The 15,825-nt window shown below is 48.7% G+C and overlaps 1 protein-coding gene across 1 annotated transcript in view; it reads left to right on the forward strand.

Annotated features, from left to right (window-relative positions):
- The first annotated feature begins 725 nt into the window (after positions 1-725).
- The window catches only part of CUNH16orf96 (chromosome unknown C16orf96 homolog), a 37,839-nt gene continuing 22,739 nt past the window's right edge, over positions 726-15,825 (forward strand). The window contains exons 1-5 of the mRNA XM_064592480.1: positions 726-1,535; positions 12,304-12,408; positions 13,787-13,867; positions 14,029-14,115; positions 14,223-15,477. Coding sequence (XP_064448550.1) covers positions 1,116-1,535; positions 12,304-12,408; positions 13,787-13,867; positions 14,029-14,115; positions 14,223-15,477 — 1,948 coding nt within the window. The 5' untranslated portion in view covers positions 726-1,115. The remainder of the gene's footprint in view (positions 1,536-12,303; positions 12,409-13,786; positions 13,868-14,028; positions 14,116-14,222; positions 15,478-15,825) is intronic.

A 15,825-nucleotide genomic window follows, 5' to 3' on the forward strand; every position in this document is an offset into this window, starting at 1 on the left:
GCACTGCCCTCCCGGCGGCAACCTCACATGGAAGGTCTTATTTCCAATTTAGCCAGCAGGGAAGCTGAGACTCAGAGAGGTTAAGTCATTTGCACAAGGTCACACAGCTGTTGATAAAGTCATGCACCCATCTCCATAAACCCAGAGTGGACAGGTGCTCCACTTTCTATGGGGAAGCTGGGGGAGATTGCCCCTTAGCCAATGACACCCCCGAGCAGGACTCCTGCCACGCGCTGTATATAAGCAGTGTGTATCATGCCCAGAACAGTGGGGTGGGCCAGGAGTCGGGGCTCCAGGGGTTAAGCCAAGGACCTTCCCTGCAGACTTCCGTCGGAGACCAGGACGAGCAGGCTGCCGTTTTCTTGTCCAAGAATTGACACAAGTGGGGCCTGACCACATAGGGCCCCATGTGGTTTCCAGGTCCTGTGGCAGCTGGCTCACAGATACGTCCTCGGGGCACTGACGTGTTAGCGAGCCCTGGCCCTAGGGGGAAGCAGAGCAGGGTTTGGCACGGGCGTCCTCATTGGTGCCCCTGGGTGGGCAGGGCCATGCAGGGTTCAGACCTGTGGGAAGCCAGCTGCCTCTTACCCTTTTTACCACCAGCCCCACCCCCGCCAGAAACCCAAACACCTGCAGGGCATTTGAAGCACGAAGCTGGTCTCTTTTCTCTGCATCCTCTTTTCTCAAAACCCAGGCTTTCCTAACTCCAAGAACTCTCTGCTGTCCTGATTCTAGAGGCTTCCAAGAAGCGAGCTACTTCCCCATCACCTTCGCTGCATGCTTCTTGGAAGGGGTCATCGGTCTTCCATAACTGAAGGGCTTGAACTGAAAGGCTGACCGTCCATCTGTTCAAACACCCAGCACCTTCTAATTGAGCACCCACCCTGCCCCACTCCGGGCTCTCGGAAGCACGCCCACTCGCCCACGTTCTCTGGTGTCCTAGCAACCAGAAGCTCTCATCTGAACTCCGGCCCGGACAGAGGCCATTTTCTCCCATGACCTGCTGCCTCCCTGGACCTCTGCGGATCTGTCCACACAGCTTGTGGGTTCCCTGAAAGCCACCACTTGTCCCCGAGGACGCCCAGAAGCCCAGCCACACCGAGCCTACCTGCAGGATGAGCTTCTCACTCACGTTCTCCGAGCTGGTCAACATCGCCATCCCGCAGTGCGGGGTGGTGAACTTCAAGGCCCTGCACCTCCTGCTTCAGGGCATCCTGGAGCACATCCACATGGCTGAGCTCAAGAAGGTCCTCTCAGGAGACGAGGACTTTCTTCAGACCTCACCAGTTGTGTTCATGCCCCGGGAAGCAGACGCCCAGCCCGTCCTCAGCCCCATGAAGAGGCTCAGCAATGTCTTTGACCACGTGGTGAGCCGCATCGACAAGATGGAGAGCCAGCTGGCCGTGCTGCAGGACCTGCCCTCCACTTCCCAGCTGCTGGAGGGCAGCCAGGGCAGGGGCCAGCCCGCCCAGGACCTGTGGCACCTGATAAAGCTCCGGAAGATGGTGGAGGGCAACGAAGAAGCCACGGCAAAGGTAAACCACCTGGCCTCCCGAAGCTTCCTGCCCTCCTTGCTCTCCTCCCAGGCATCTTACCCTCTATTCCCTTATGCCCCTTGTGATGGGCTCTCCCCAAACACAGGGGCAGGAATGGGGCTTTGGAGTAAGGCAGAGCCAAAGCTCCAAGCTTGTATCCTTTGTCAAGTGTTGAGGAAAGAAGCCAGACACAAAAGGCCACATATGGTATGATTCCATTTGTATGAAACAGGCAAATCCATAGAGACAGAAAGCAGACTGGTGGTTGCCAGGGGCTGGGGGAGGAGGAGAGGGGTAGGGAAGGATAGCCTAGTGGTTATGAGGTCTCCTTTTGCAGTGATGAAGAGAGTTTGGAAACACAGACCAAAGTCTGCCATTCCCTGGTTCCCTCTTCTCCTCACTGTCCCCTTCACCCTCGAGGCTCTGTTTGGCTCCCTCCCCAGGGAAACCGCTAGAAGGAGTGCTCACCATGCTCCAAGTGAGCCAGAGGCTTATGTCTGTTAGCTCCTTTGATCTTCATAGCACCTCTGTGAGACAGGTGTGATTACGATCCCCAGCTTACAGGTGAGGAATTGAAGCACTGAAAGGTTAACCCACTCAGGGTCACACACTGTCAGAAAATGGAGAGGTGGTGCAAACCTGGGCCAGGAGGGTCGGTGAAAGGCATAGGAATGTAGAGTGCGGAGCGTGCTGTCACTTACCCACCGGAATGGTCGGGCGATGATCATGGTTTCCCCCTCCCAGGATTGCCTAGAGATAATACTAAACAAGATAATGCGTGGGAAGTGCTCAGCACAGAGCTCCAGGTATTCTGGGCATCCAATCAGTGGCCACTGTTAGTATTATCCAGAGACTTGAACTGAGCAGGGAAACTGGGATGACTGGGACCTCAGCAAAGTCAGGCACCAGAGCCCTGAGGGACAGGGAGAGGGTGCGGTCTGGCCAAGGTGGGCTGAGAGGTGAGGCAACATGGACCAATGTTAAATCAGGTGCTCAGTGAAGAAGCCAGACACACAGGACTACATACCGCATGCTTCTGTTTCTATGAAACACCGAGAACAGGCAAATCCGTAGTGAAAGAAAGTAGATTGGCATTTGCCAGGGGCTAGGAGGTGGGGGCAGCGGGAGTGACTGCTGATGGGTACAGGGTTTCTCTTCAGAGTGTTGAAAATGTTCTGAAACTAGATAGTGGTGGCAGTTGCCAACCTTGTGAATGTACCGAATGCCACTGAATTCTTCGTGTTACCACACACACAGCAGATATTGGCAGATTGGATTAAAAGAAAAAAAGGCATGATCTCACTATACCCTCGACAAGAGACATTCTAGATTCAAACACCAATCGGTTGAAAGTAAAAGGATAGAAAAAAGATATGCTGTGCACGCCGCAATCATCAGAGAGCTAGAGTGGCCACGCAGCTCATGTCAGACAAGACAGACTTGAAGACGGGAATTGTTGCTAGAGATAAAGAATGCTGCATGGGTGGCCCAGTTCAGGTTATGGAGGCCTTGGAGGCTAGAAATGTGGACACAGTGTCCGAGCAGCCTTCCCCCCCCCCGCCCCCCCTGCCTGCCTTGATGGGTGGAGACTTCTGGAATGCACAGTACCCAGAGTGACCCAGCCGGCTCGTGAAGGAGGCTGGCAGACAGGCTCGGACATGGGTGTGCAGCCCTCAGAGAACTGTTTGCCCACCTAGGATTAGAGAATGTGCCCCCCCAACTCCAGGCCTGGCTGAGATTGTGGGGAGTTAACCACAATGACCGCCTCCCAGCCCCTCCTCTTCGAGGGGGTTGCCATGGTAGCTGGCTCTGGGATGGTGCAAGCTGCTTAGCTAAGTGTCTGCACCAACCAGCGGGTCAGGCTGGCAGACCAAATGTCATGTCGATGTCCAGGTCACCTCACCTGCTGCTGACCCCCTTCCTCTAGGGCTGGCGTCCTTTACAAACACCTGTCAAGGTGTGAGGGCCCAAAGTGGGGAAAGACTAGCCTGCCAGCCCTAGCACCCACCCCAGACGGGGTGAATGGTGCCCAGAAAACGAGGGCTGACAACAAGGGGGCTCTTGAAAGGTTTGCGGGGCTCCACAGGCATGGTTAGCACACTGCCAGATCTGGAGCTCGGGCACTGCCACAAGCCCTTACTAGACGCTGAGATTGCAGCGTCCCTCACCCTCACCGATAATTCTCTGCGGTGACGACTGTGTTGTGCCCTGGGGGATGTTGGGCAGCATCCCTGGCCTCCACCGTCCAGGTGCCAGGAGCGACCCCTGGTGGTGACAACCAAAACTGCCTGCAGACTTGGCCAAATGCTTGTTGGGGGCCAACTCGCCCCTGTTGAGAACTGCTGACCAAGGAAAACTGGGCTCCCCTTGCTCGCAGTATGTACTTGTCCCCGAAGACCCCTCAGGAGGCTCCGACCCAAGGCTTCCCTAGCCTGCTGGAGCACCAGCCCCACCTGCGGAGCTCTCCCAGAATTGCAGGCTCGCAGGCCCTGCCCAGAACCAGAGTTTGATTGATTGATTTTATTTATTTGAGAGAGAGTGAGCAAAAGAGCATAAGCAGGGGGAGTGGCAGAGGGAGAGGGAGAAGTAGGCTCCCCACTGAGCAGGGAGCCCGAGGAGGGGCTCAATCCCAGGACTCTGAGATCATGAACTGAGCCCAAGGCAGACACTTAACCAACTGAGCCACCCAGCGCCCCCACTCCTGACAAAATTAACAACTCCCAAATAGCCATCCAATAGATTGTGTTGGACTTACCCCAATTTTTTCTAAAACAAGGATGCTATTTTTTTACAGCTTTGTTGAAATATATTCATACATATATTTGTGTGTATACCAGAATATTCATCCATTTAAAGAGTATGGTTCAGGGACGCCTGGCTGACTTAGTCTGTAGAGTGGGTGACTCTTGATCTCAGGGTCATAAGTTCAAGCCCCACATTGGGCATGGAGCCTATTTAAAAAAATTTAAAAAGTGTACAGTTCAAAAAAAAAAGTGTACAGCTTAGGGATTTTAGTATATTCACAGAGTTCTGCAACTATTAAAATCAATTTTAGGACATTTTCAACAGCCCCCCAAAAAACCCTTAACCATTAGCTATCATTCTTCTTCCTGCTCCTCCTTGAGCCCCACTTTTGCACTTACCATGATGTCTTCAAGGTTTATCCATGCTGTCCCATGTATCAGTACTTGACTCTTATCATTGCCAAATGCTATTCCACAGAATGGATAGATTACTTTTGTTTATCAGTTGGTGAACATTTGGCTGTTTCCCCCACTAACAGTAGGCTGTTAGGAGTAGTGGCCCCTATGGACAGTGGGGTACACATTTTCCTGTGGACGTATGTTTTCATTTTTCTGGGGCATATACCTCATGGTGGAATTGCTGGATCACATGATCACTCTGTGTTTCAGGTTTGAGGAACTGCCAGGCTGTTTCCCAAAGTAGCTGCACCATTTTGCTTTCCCACTAGCAGTGGGTGAGGGCTCCAATTTCTCTGCCTCCTCACCAACGCTTCTTAGTTTCTACCTCTTTGATTCTAGCCACCCTCGTGGGTATGAAGTGTACCTTATTGTGGTTTTGATTTGCATTTCCCTGGTGATTAACTGTGTTGAGCATCTTTTCGTGTGCCTACCAGCCATTTGTGTCTTTTCTTCGGAGAAATATCTGTTCAGATTATTTTCCTAGTTGTAATTGGGTTGTCATTCTATTGTTGAGTTGTAAGAGTTCTTTATATATGGGCGCCTGGGTGGCTCAGTCGGTTGAATGGCTGGCTCTTGGTTTTGGCTCAGGTCATGAACTCAGGTCCTGGGATTGAGTCCCGAGTGGGCTCCATGCTCAGAGGGGAGTCTGCTTGAGGATTCTCTCTCTCCCTCTGCCTTCCCCCTGCTCAAACACGCACGTGTGCACACTTTCTCTCTCTCTAAAATAAATAAATGTTAAAAAAAAAGTTACTTATGTATTCTGGATATATGATGCCATGTGTGTGATTTGTAAATTTTTTAAGATTTTATTTATTTATTTGTCAGAGAGGGAGAGAGAGAGAGCACAGCAGGGAGAGCGGCAGGCAGAGGGAGAAGCAGGCTGGAGCCCGATGCGGGGCTCAATCCCAGGATCCTGGGATCATGAACTGAGCCGAAGGCAGACGCTTAACGACTGAGCCACCCAGGCATCCCTTGTAAATGTTTTCTATCATTCTGAATTGTCTTTTCACTCTATTGACAGTGTCCTTTGATATGCAAAGTTTTAAATTTTGCTGAAGTACAGCGTATGCCTCTCTTTATTTTGTCACCTTTTTTGGTGCGGTGTCGCTTATGCTTTTGGTGGCATATCTAAGAAACCACTGCCTGACCAAGGTCACGAAGATTTACTCCTATGTTTCCTTCTACAACACAGGAGTAAATGGTTTATGGTTTATCTCTTACATCTAGGTCTAGGAGCCACTTTCACTTAGTTTTTGTATATGGTGTGAGGTAGGAGTCCAGCTGCATTCATGTGGATTTCCAGCTGTTCAGTACGATTTGTTGAAGACAATTCTTTCCCTATTGATTTGTTTTGGCACTCTTACTGAAAACCAACTGACTGTAGATGTGAGTGTTTCTTTCTTTCTTTCTTTGGTTTTTTTTTAAGATTTTATTTATTTATTTGACAGAGAGAGACAGTGAGAGAGGTCACACAAGCAGGGGGAGTGGGAGAGGGAGAAGCAGGCTTCCTGCGGAGCAGGGAGCCCAATGCGGGGCTCCATCCCAGGACCCTGGGACCATGACCTGAGCCGAAGGCAGGCGCTTGACCGACTGAGCCACCCAGGCGCCCATAAAATTAGTAGCTTTTTAAAAGATTTTTTATTTGTCAGAGAGAGAGAGAGCACAAGCAGGGAAAGCAGTAGGGGGAGGGAGAAGCAGGCTCCCCACTGAGCAAGGAGCCCGGTACGTGACTCGATCCCAGGACCCTGGGACCTGAGCCGAAGGCAGTCGCTTAACGACTGAGCTACCCAGGAGCCCCAACGTGAGTGTTTCTTTCTGGACTCCCAATTCCCTTCCATTGATCTATGTATCTTTCCTTATGGCACTACTGCACTGTCTCAATTACCTAGCTTTGCAGAAAGTTTTGAAATCAGAAAGTGTGAGTCTTCCAGCTTTGTTCTTTTTCAAGATTGTTTGGCTATTCTGAGTCCCTTGCGTTAACATATGGATTTTAGGATCAAGCTGTCAATTTCTATGAAAAAGAGCACACTGGCATCTTCATAGGGATTAAGCTTAATCTGTAGATCAATTTGGGAAATCAGTCTTCCAACCCAAGAAATACATAGCACAGGGTGCTATTTATTGATTGATTGATTGATCAATCAGCTTTATTGGAATATAGTTCACATACCGTACAATTCATACATTGAAGGAGTGGACAATTCAGTGTTTCTAATCTATTCACAGAATTGTATAACCATCACCACAGTCAATTTTAGAATATTTTCACCACCCCAAAAGAAACCCCATACCCTTTATCACCACTCTATTTCCTCAGTCCCCACTCCAACTCACCCCCAGCCCTAAGCAACCATTAACCTGCTTTGTCTCTATAGATTTGTTTATTCTAGATGCTTCATATAAATGGAGTCCTGCAATATGTTGTCTTTTGTGTTAGGATGTTTTGAGAGAGCTCGAGCACGAGCAGGATGGGGGAGGGCAGAGGGAGAAGGAGAGGGAGAAGCAGACTCCCCACTGAGCAGGGACCCCAATGCTGGGCTCCATCCTAGGACCCCAGGATCATGACCTGAGCTGAAGGCAGATGCTCAACCGACTGAGCCACCCAGGCATCCCTGTTTGGATTATTTTACTTAGCATCATATTTCTGAGGTTCATCTTTCTGCAATCAGTACTTCATTCCTTTTTATGGCTGAATAATACTCCATATTATGAATATATCATGTTTTGCTTATCCATCTGCCAGTTGATTGACATTTGGATCATTCCCACTTTTGGCTATTATGAATAATGCTGCTATAAATATTCATATACAAGTTTGTGGACCCTTGTTTTCATTTCTCCTGGATATATACCTAGGAGTAGACTTGCTGGGTCATTTGGTAACTCTATGTTCAGTCTTCTGAGGAACTGCCACACTGTTTCCTAAAATGGCCACACCATTTTGCATACCCACCAGCCATGTGTGGAAGGTTCCAATTTCTCCACATCCTCACCAACACATTATTTCTGGCTTTTGATTCTTTTTTTTTTTTTAAGATTTTATTTATCTGAGAGAGAGAATAGGAAACAGCATGAGAGGGGGAGGATCAGAGGGAGAAGCAGACTCCCCACTGAGCAGGGAGCCCGATGTGGGACTCGATCCCAGGACTCCAGGATCTTGACCTGAGCCGAAGGCAGTTGCTTAACCAACTGAGCCACCCAGGCGCCCTCTGGCTTTTAATTCTAACCATCCTCATGGGTATGAAGTGGTATCTCATTGTGGTTTTGATTTGTGTTTCCCTGATGACATAATGTTGAGCATCTTCTCATGTGCTCATTGGCCATTTGAATATTATCTTTGGAGAAATGCCTATTCGGATTTTTGCCCATTTTAATTGGGTTGTCCTATTTGTTGCTGGATTCAGTTTGCTGATATTTTGAGGATTTTTACATCTATATTCTAGTTTTCTTGTGATGTCTTTGTCTGATTTTGGTATCAGGGTAATACTGGCCTCGTAGAATAAGTTTGGAATTCTTCTATTTTTTGGAAAAGCCTGTGCAGAATTAGTATTAATTCTCCTTTAAATTTTTGATAGAAGGGGCACCTGGCTGGCTCAGTTGGTAGAACAGGTGACTCTTGATCTTGGGGTTGTAAGTTCGAGTCCCACATTGGATGTGGAGATTACTTAAAAATAAAATTTTAGGGGTGCCTGCGTGGCTCAGTCGTTAAGCATCTGCCTTCGGCTCAGGTCATGATCCCTGGGTCCTGGGATCAAGCCCTGCATCAGGCTCGCTTCTCCACAGGAAGCCTGGTTCCCCCTCTCCCACTCCCCCTGCTTGTGTTCCCTCTCTCACTGTCTCTGTCAAATAAATAAATAAAATCTTTAAAAAAATAAAATAAAATTGTAGGGATGCCTGGGTGGCTCAGTCGGTTAAGTGTCTGCCTTCGGCTCAGGTCATGATCCCAGAGTCCTGGGATCGAGTCCTACATCAGACTCCTTGCTCCGCAGGGAGCCTGCTTCTCCCTCTGCTTATTCTCTCTCTCTCTCTCTCTCTCATGTGCTCTCTCTCTCTCTGGCAAATAAATAAAATCTTTCTAAAAATAAAATTAAAATTAAAATTAAAATAAATAAATGTCTGATAGAAGGCATTGGTGAAGCCATCTGTGCCTGGGCCTCTCTTTGTGGTATTTTATTATTATTATTATTATTATTATTATTATTATTATTATTATTATTACTACTATTTCAATGTCTTCACTTGTCTTAGGTCTATTCAGATTTTCTATTTCTTCTTGAATCAGTTTTGGTAGTTTATGTCTTTCTAGGAATTTGTCCATTTCATCCAGCTTAACTAATTTGTTGGCCTACTGTTGTTCATAGCATTCCTTCATAAATCCTTTTATTTCTGTAGGGTCAATAGTAATGTTCCCTCCTGTATTTCTGATTCTTCTCTTTATTTCTTGGTCAGTCTCACTAAAGATCCGCTAACTTGGTTGATGTTTTCAAAGAACCAGCTTGTAGCTTCATTGATTTCCTGTCTTATTTTTCTGTTCTCTATTTCATTAGTTTCCATTTTACTCTTTATTGCTCTAGTTTTTCTGCTTGCTTCAGGTTTAGTTTGCTCTGCTTTTTCCCAGTATCTTAAGGTTAGCTTTAGCTGCATCCTATAAGTTCTGGTGTGTTATGTTTTCATTTTAATTCATCTCAAAGTAGTTTGTTGTTTTTTTTTAAATTTCCTTGGTGATCTCTTCTTTGACCCATTGGTTATTCAGGAGAGTGTTGTTTAATTTCAATTTCTTTGTCAGTTTCCAATAGTTTCCTCTGTTATTGATTTTTTCTTTATTTTTTTAAGATTTTATTTATTTATTTGACAGAGAGAGAGCTAGCAAGAGCAGGAACACAAGCAGGGGTAGTGGGAGAGGGCGAAGCAGGCTTCCTGCCGAGCAGGGAACCTGACATAGGACTCGATCCCAGGACCCTGGGACCATGACCTGAGCCAAAGGCAGACGCCTAACGACTGAGCCACCCAGGAGCCCTGATTTTTTCTTTAAATCCACTGTGGTCAGAGTACACATTTTGTGTGATTTCAGTCCTTTTAAAACATATTGGACTTGTTTTAATGACTAGCATACCATCTGTCCTATAGAATGTTCTGTATGTGCTTGATAAGAATGTGTATTCTGACATTGTTGAATGGAGTGTTCTGTAGGTGTCTGTTATGTCTAGTTGGTTTATAGTGTTGTGCAAATCTAGGGGTGCCTGGGTGGCTCAGCTGGTTAAGTATCTGACTTTGGCTCTGGTCATGATCTTGGGGTCCTGGGATTGGGCCCTAGATTGGGCTCCCTGATCAGCAGGGAGTCTGCTTCTGCTTCTCCCTCTGCCCCTCCCCCTGCTCATGCTTGCTCTTTCTCTCAAATAAATAAAATCTAAAAAAAAAAAAAATGTGCAAATCTATTTTCTTGCTGATATTCTATCTAGTTGTTTTATTCATTATTGAAAATGGGGTATTGAAGTCTCCAACTATTCTTTTGAATTGCCTATTTCTTCTTTCAGTTATGTCCATTTTTGCTTCATATATTTTGGGGCTACGTTGTTAGGTGCATTATGTTTATAATTATTATATCTTTCTGAAGGATTGACCATCTTATCATTATAAATGTTCCCCTGTGTCTCTAGCAACAATTTTTGTCTTAGAGTCTATTTTATCCAATATTAGTAGTATAGCCATTCCAGTTCACTTTTTTTTTTTAATTTTATTTATTTGAGAGAGAGAGTGTGACTGAGAGAGAGAGCATAAGCAGGGGCAGTGGGAGAGAGAGAGAAGCAGACTCCTCGCTGAGCAGGGAGCCCCACATGGGGCCCGCCCCAGGACCCCAAGATCATGACCTGAGCCAGAGGCAGACGCTTAACCCACTGAGCCACCCAGGCACCCCTCCAGTTCCCTTCTGATTACTGCTTGCATGGTATATCTTTTACTATCTTTTTGTTTTTCACCTATTTGTATCTTAGACTATACATTGTGTCTCTTGTAGACAGCATGAGGTTGGATCATGTTTTCTTATCCATTTTGCCAATGTCTGCCTTTTAACTGAAAGTTTAATCCATTTACATGTAATGTAATTACTGATAGGAAGAACTTTTGCCATTTTGCGGTTTGTTGTTTTTGTTAGTTGAATGCCTAACTATGCACTGGACCCTTCATATACATCATCATATTTTTTTTTCATCATCACATTTTTAAAAGATTTTATTTATTTATTTGAGAGAGAGAGCACAAGCAGTGGGGAGCAGCAGGCACAGGGAGAAGCAGGCTTCCTGCTGAGCAAGGAGCCCAATGTGGGATTCGATCCCAACACTCTGGGATCATGACCCAAGTCGAAAGCAGGTGCTTAACCGACTGAGCCACCCAGGCGTCCCTCATCATTACATTTTTTATACTCATTTTATGATTACAGAATCTAAAACCTAGGAAGATGCAATTACAATCCCAGTCAGTGGTGGAGCTGAGCTATGAGCCATCAGCTCATTAGCTCTTGTCTGGAGGTTTCCTCACTGGTCCTCTGGCCTCCATCCTCCCCCTCCCAGGGCCAATCTACACATGCAGCCAGAGGGACCCTTTAAAAATGTAACTCTGGGGCGCCTGGATGGCTCAGTTGGTTAAGCGACTGCCTTCGGCTCAGGTCATGATCCTGGAGTCCTGGGATCGAGTCCCACATTGGGCTCCCTGCTCGGCAGGGGGTCTGCTTCTCCCTTTGACCCTCCTCCCTCTCATGCTCTCTGTCTCTCATTCTCTCTCTCTCAAATAAATAAATAAAATCTTTAAAAAAAAAAAATGTAACTCTGGGGCACCTGGGTGGCTCAGTTGGTTAAGCGACTGCCTTCGGCTCAGGTCATGATCCTGGAGTCCCAGGATCGAGTCCCGCATTGGGCTCCCTGCTCAGCAGGGAGTCTGCTTCTCCCTCTGACCCTCCTCCCTCTCATGCTCTCTGTCTCTCATTCTCTCTCTCTCTCATATAAATAAATAAAATCTTTAAAAAAATAAAAAAATAAATAAAAATGTAACTCTGGAGGTGCCTGGGTGGCTCAGTCAGTTAAACGTCTGCCTTTGGCTCGGGTCACGATCCCAGAGTCCCAGGATCAAGCCCCATGTCAGGTTTTCTGCTCCGCAGGGAGTCTGCTTCTCCCTCTCCCTCTGATCCTTGCTCCTCTCGTGCTCTCTCTCTCTCTAATAAATAAAATCTTTAAAAAATATATAAGTAAATAAATAAAAATGTAACTCTGATCATAACTGCCTTGCTGATGTTCCAGTTACTCCCACTGAAAGTCCTGACATGTTTCATAATGAGACGCCTGGTTAATGAATGCATTCAAATGCAGAGTTGTCTCCTTCCCACCCAGGCCACCTGAGATCTCAGCATTGACTTTGGTGTCATTTGCTGGCCTCTGAGCATGTTCCAGCCCAGGCCTTGGTAGAGCTAAGAGGACTTCTTGGATCATGGCCAACAACAGAGAGTTTCTGCATTTTATATGCCTTTTCCCCCAACCACACCAAACTTTACATTTTCCCCTCTTCTTCCCCTTTAGTCCATGAAGACTCTGCAGGATTTGCTTACTGACATTTATGCACTCAGGAACACCATTGAAACTCTCAGAAAGGATGTGGACAGACTGAAGGACATAGTTGACAAGGTAGACCCTCTCCAGCATCTTCTGGGCTGGCCATGCTACTTGGACCTCAGGTGGTTGGGGTGACAGGGTACATCTAAGCAGCCTATTCTTAGTCAAAGAACACAGCTATGAGAGCAGGAGAAGGGGTTAGACATTGCCCAGCCACTTGGCCCATCCCACTAAACTCTCCATGGCTCCCACACTTCTGGGTTATGACATCATTTGTAGGTAACAGAAACCTACTTCATCATGGCTTAGGCAAAAGAAGAGAATTTAATGTCTCATTTACTAAAAAGTCCACAGTTGCCTTCAGGTACAACCAGATCTAAGTGCTCACACTCCATCAACATCTCTCTGTCAGTGATGTTTTTCTGTGGGTTGGCTTCATTCTCAGGCAGGTACTCCCTAAGACTCCAGGCTTGCATACCAACAACTTAGCAGAAAGAGAACACCTTTTCCTATTCTGTAAAGCTCTGTCCACACTGAAATGTGGAATAAACCTAGCACAGGCACACAGGCTCTCGCCCTTGAGAGTCACAAGGACATCAACCCAGGTACATACTCACTCCTTACCATGATGTGTAAGGACACAGAATCCCTGAAGCCTGAGGTCACAGCTGGTGAGTCAGAGCTGAGCTCAGAGGCCAGGCCTCCACACCGGCAGGCTGGTATTGTGGCTGAGGTTTTACAACTTGTCCCCGGATAGCATGGTTTGGTGTATTATCCCCAATTCACAGGTCAGTGTACACATTTGATTGTCATGGCAACTGTGAGAACTTGGTCTGGGTAGCTCCCATCTGAGAAGAAAGGGCATCACAAAACACTACAAAGAAAAAAAAAAAAACACTAAAAAGATTCCTTCAACAAATCTGTTGGAGAAAACAGTGCCTCCTCAGCCTACCTCTTGGAGATTCTTAATATACTTTTTTTTTTGCCCACTAAAGGCTCTGAGAAGTCCTGCACTGTAGAAGCCCATTGAATACTTTTTTTTTTTTTAAAGATTTTATTTATTTATTTGAGAGAGAGAGAATGAGAGAGAGCACATGAGAGGGGGGAGGGTCAGAGGGAGAAGCAGACTCCCCGCCGAGCAGGGAGCCCGATGCGGGACTCGATCCAGGGACTCCAGGATCATGACCTGAGCCGAAGGCAATCGCTTAACCAACTGAGCCACCCAGGCGCCCCATTGAATACTTTTTAAGCCCAGCATTTTCCAAACTTATTTTCCCAGGAAACCGTCTTCCACCCCTTTCCCACTCCCTGGGAAACACTTGCTTTAGAATCTGTTCTTCCTTCTCCAATTCAGTCACTTAGAGCTGAGTCCTTGTCTTTGAGCTGTGGGGCAAGCAGGGCCAGGACCAGAACCTGCACCCCTGGCCCATGGACTCGGCTTATTTGACAGATGCAGCCAGAAAGAATGGATACTTTGTTCGAAGATCTGAAAGGACAGAGCAGGATGATGAGTGCACTGCAGCGGGAAGTGGTAAGAGCTTCCGCTTCCCTTCCCACTCCCCTGACCTCCAGGCGGGGGTGCTGCGGGCAGGGAAGAGTAAGGAAGACAACACAATCTAGAAAGGCAAGTGTGGACAAAGGAGCCACCGAGGGCATCACCCCTCATTCTCAACCTCCTCTCCTGCCCCCCAGGTTACTCTCCAGAGCAAAATCCTCACCATCCCCAAAGCTGAGGACGTGGTGCTCTGGAGCAGCCTCCACGAGGCCATGTTCAACCCCGTGAGTGAAGGAGGAAAAGGAGGGGCAGCAGCGGAGGGTCGGGGAAGGCAGGGTGACCGCTGAGCTGGCCTGGAGCAGCCCTGGGCAGCCTCGCCCCTTTTCTGCAGGGAACTTCTGCAAGAGGAGCTGGTCCAACACAGATTGAGGATTCGGACCTGTGGCAGTTGGTGGAGCAGCTCCCAGATACTGGTCTTCCTCAGACCACCGAGTACCGTGAAGCTGTTGGTCGTGTCCAGATCTCAGAGGCCATCCAGAGCCCCAGGTTACTGGAGACTATCTGGCATTACGAGACCCCCAGGCAGCTACAGGAGGAGGAATATGACCAAGCTGTTCTACTCACTGGGGCCCAGGGGCCAGGGCAGGCTCCGGGGCTTGAGCCCGGGTCTATGCCCACACCGGGGCCACAGCCCGAGGCCATACCTGCTCCGGGGCCTGTGCCGGGGCCCAGTCTGACACCGGGGTTCACACTACCACCTTGGCCTCCATTCATACCTGGGCCTGGCCCTGGACCTTGGCCTGCCCTTGGACCTGGGACTGCCCCCGGGCGTGCACCTGCCCCAGGGCTTCAGCCTATGCCGGGAGAACGCTGGCCTTCCCCCAGAGGCTTGTCCAGGGCTAGCACGTGGCCCTTCTGGGGCTCAGGCTTCTTGGAGCCTGCACAGTCCCAGGACTTCAGGTCCCCACTGCCAGCCAGGGAGTTTAGCTCAGTGTGGCCCCGTCTGCTGCAGTCACAGTCTGGCCAGGCAAAGGTGCACCTGCTCCCAGCTGTCTCAGAAATTGAGGAAGACTATGTATCCCAGGACGTGCCAGCCCCTCAGGACAGGGCCCCCAGGGCTGGGGTCCCCAAAGAAGCACCCGCTAAGACTCCCCAGTCTGCCCTTCAGCGCCTGAAGACCACTGCGGCCATCGCGGCCGCCGCCGCGGCCTCCTACACAACGGCTGCCACCTCAGCGGCCCGGAGAGCCGAGGTTGTCGCCAAGGCTGTCAGGGACGCCCCTGCCACCAAGTTGGCCACCACAGCAACATCCGTGGCTGCATCCGGGCCCTTAGGGGCATTCGCAGACAGCCTGGGTGCGGGCTCTTCCCGCGGGGCCTTGGCTTTCACTGAGGACACAGAGGTGGAGGACTTGAAGGTGTTGGGTGAGGACCTCTCTCCGCTGTACCCTGTTACCAGCCTCCCTCCTGAAAGGACCCTGTCCCAGGTCATGCTGGCCGCCCAAAAGGCTGTGACCCCTGAAGACAAGAAGACGGCCGTCAGGTACTCCATGGGCCGCATAGCCCAGATGCCCATTAGACACGACTCCCTGAAAGAAGAGTTTGCCCAGCTGTCATCCACCCTTCAACAGCGCTTGAATTACCTAGGTAGGCCTGGCCTGGTTCAGGCCCTCCCTCCCTGCAGCCTTCGAGAAGTCCCTCGTCTCCTTCATTGAGCTCCCCCAACAAAAGCTGTATTAACCATTAGCCGTTCATTCCTTTGGCTTCAGCATCTGCCTCTTACTAGTCTGTTCTTTCACCACGAATGTACCGTGAGGTCTTCTCATAGGGGAGAGGGGTGGTTAGGGTCTAACGCTGGCCCTGAAGAAGGAAAATCGCATGTCACAATGACTCTGGAAAACTCCCCTTCCACAGTCCATACAACACAGCCCTACTGTACAATGTTTCAATAAGTCTGGATCCCACCAGAATGACCCACTGAACAGACCCCAGATG

The sequence above is a fragment of the Mirounga angustirostris genome, unplaced genomic scaffold (genome assembly GCF_029215605.1).
Source record: "Mirounga angustirostris isolate CCGP_5_RB_7025 unplaced genomic scaffold, mMirAng1.0.hap1 SCAF_5, whole genome shotgun sequence".
NCBI classification, from domain to species: Eukaryota; Metazoa; Chordata; class Mammalia; order Carnivora; family Phocidae; genus Mirounga; species Mirounga angustirostris.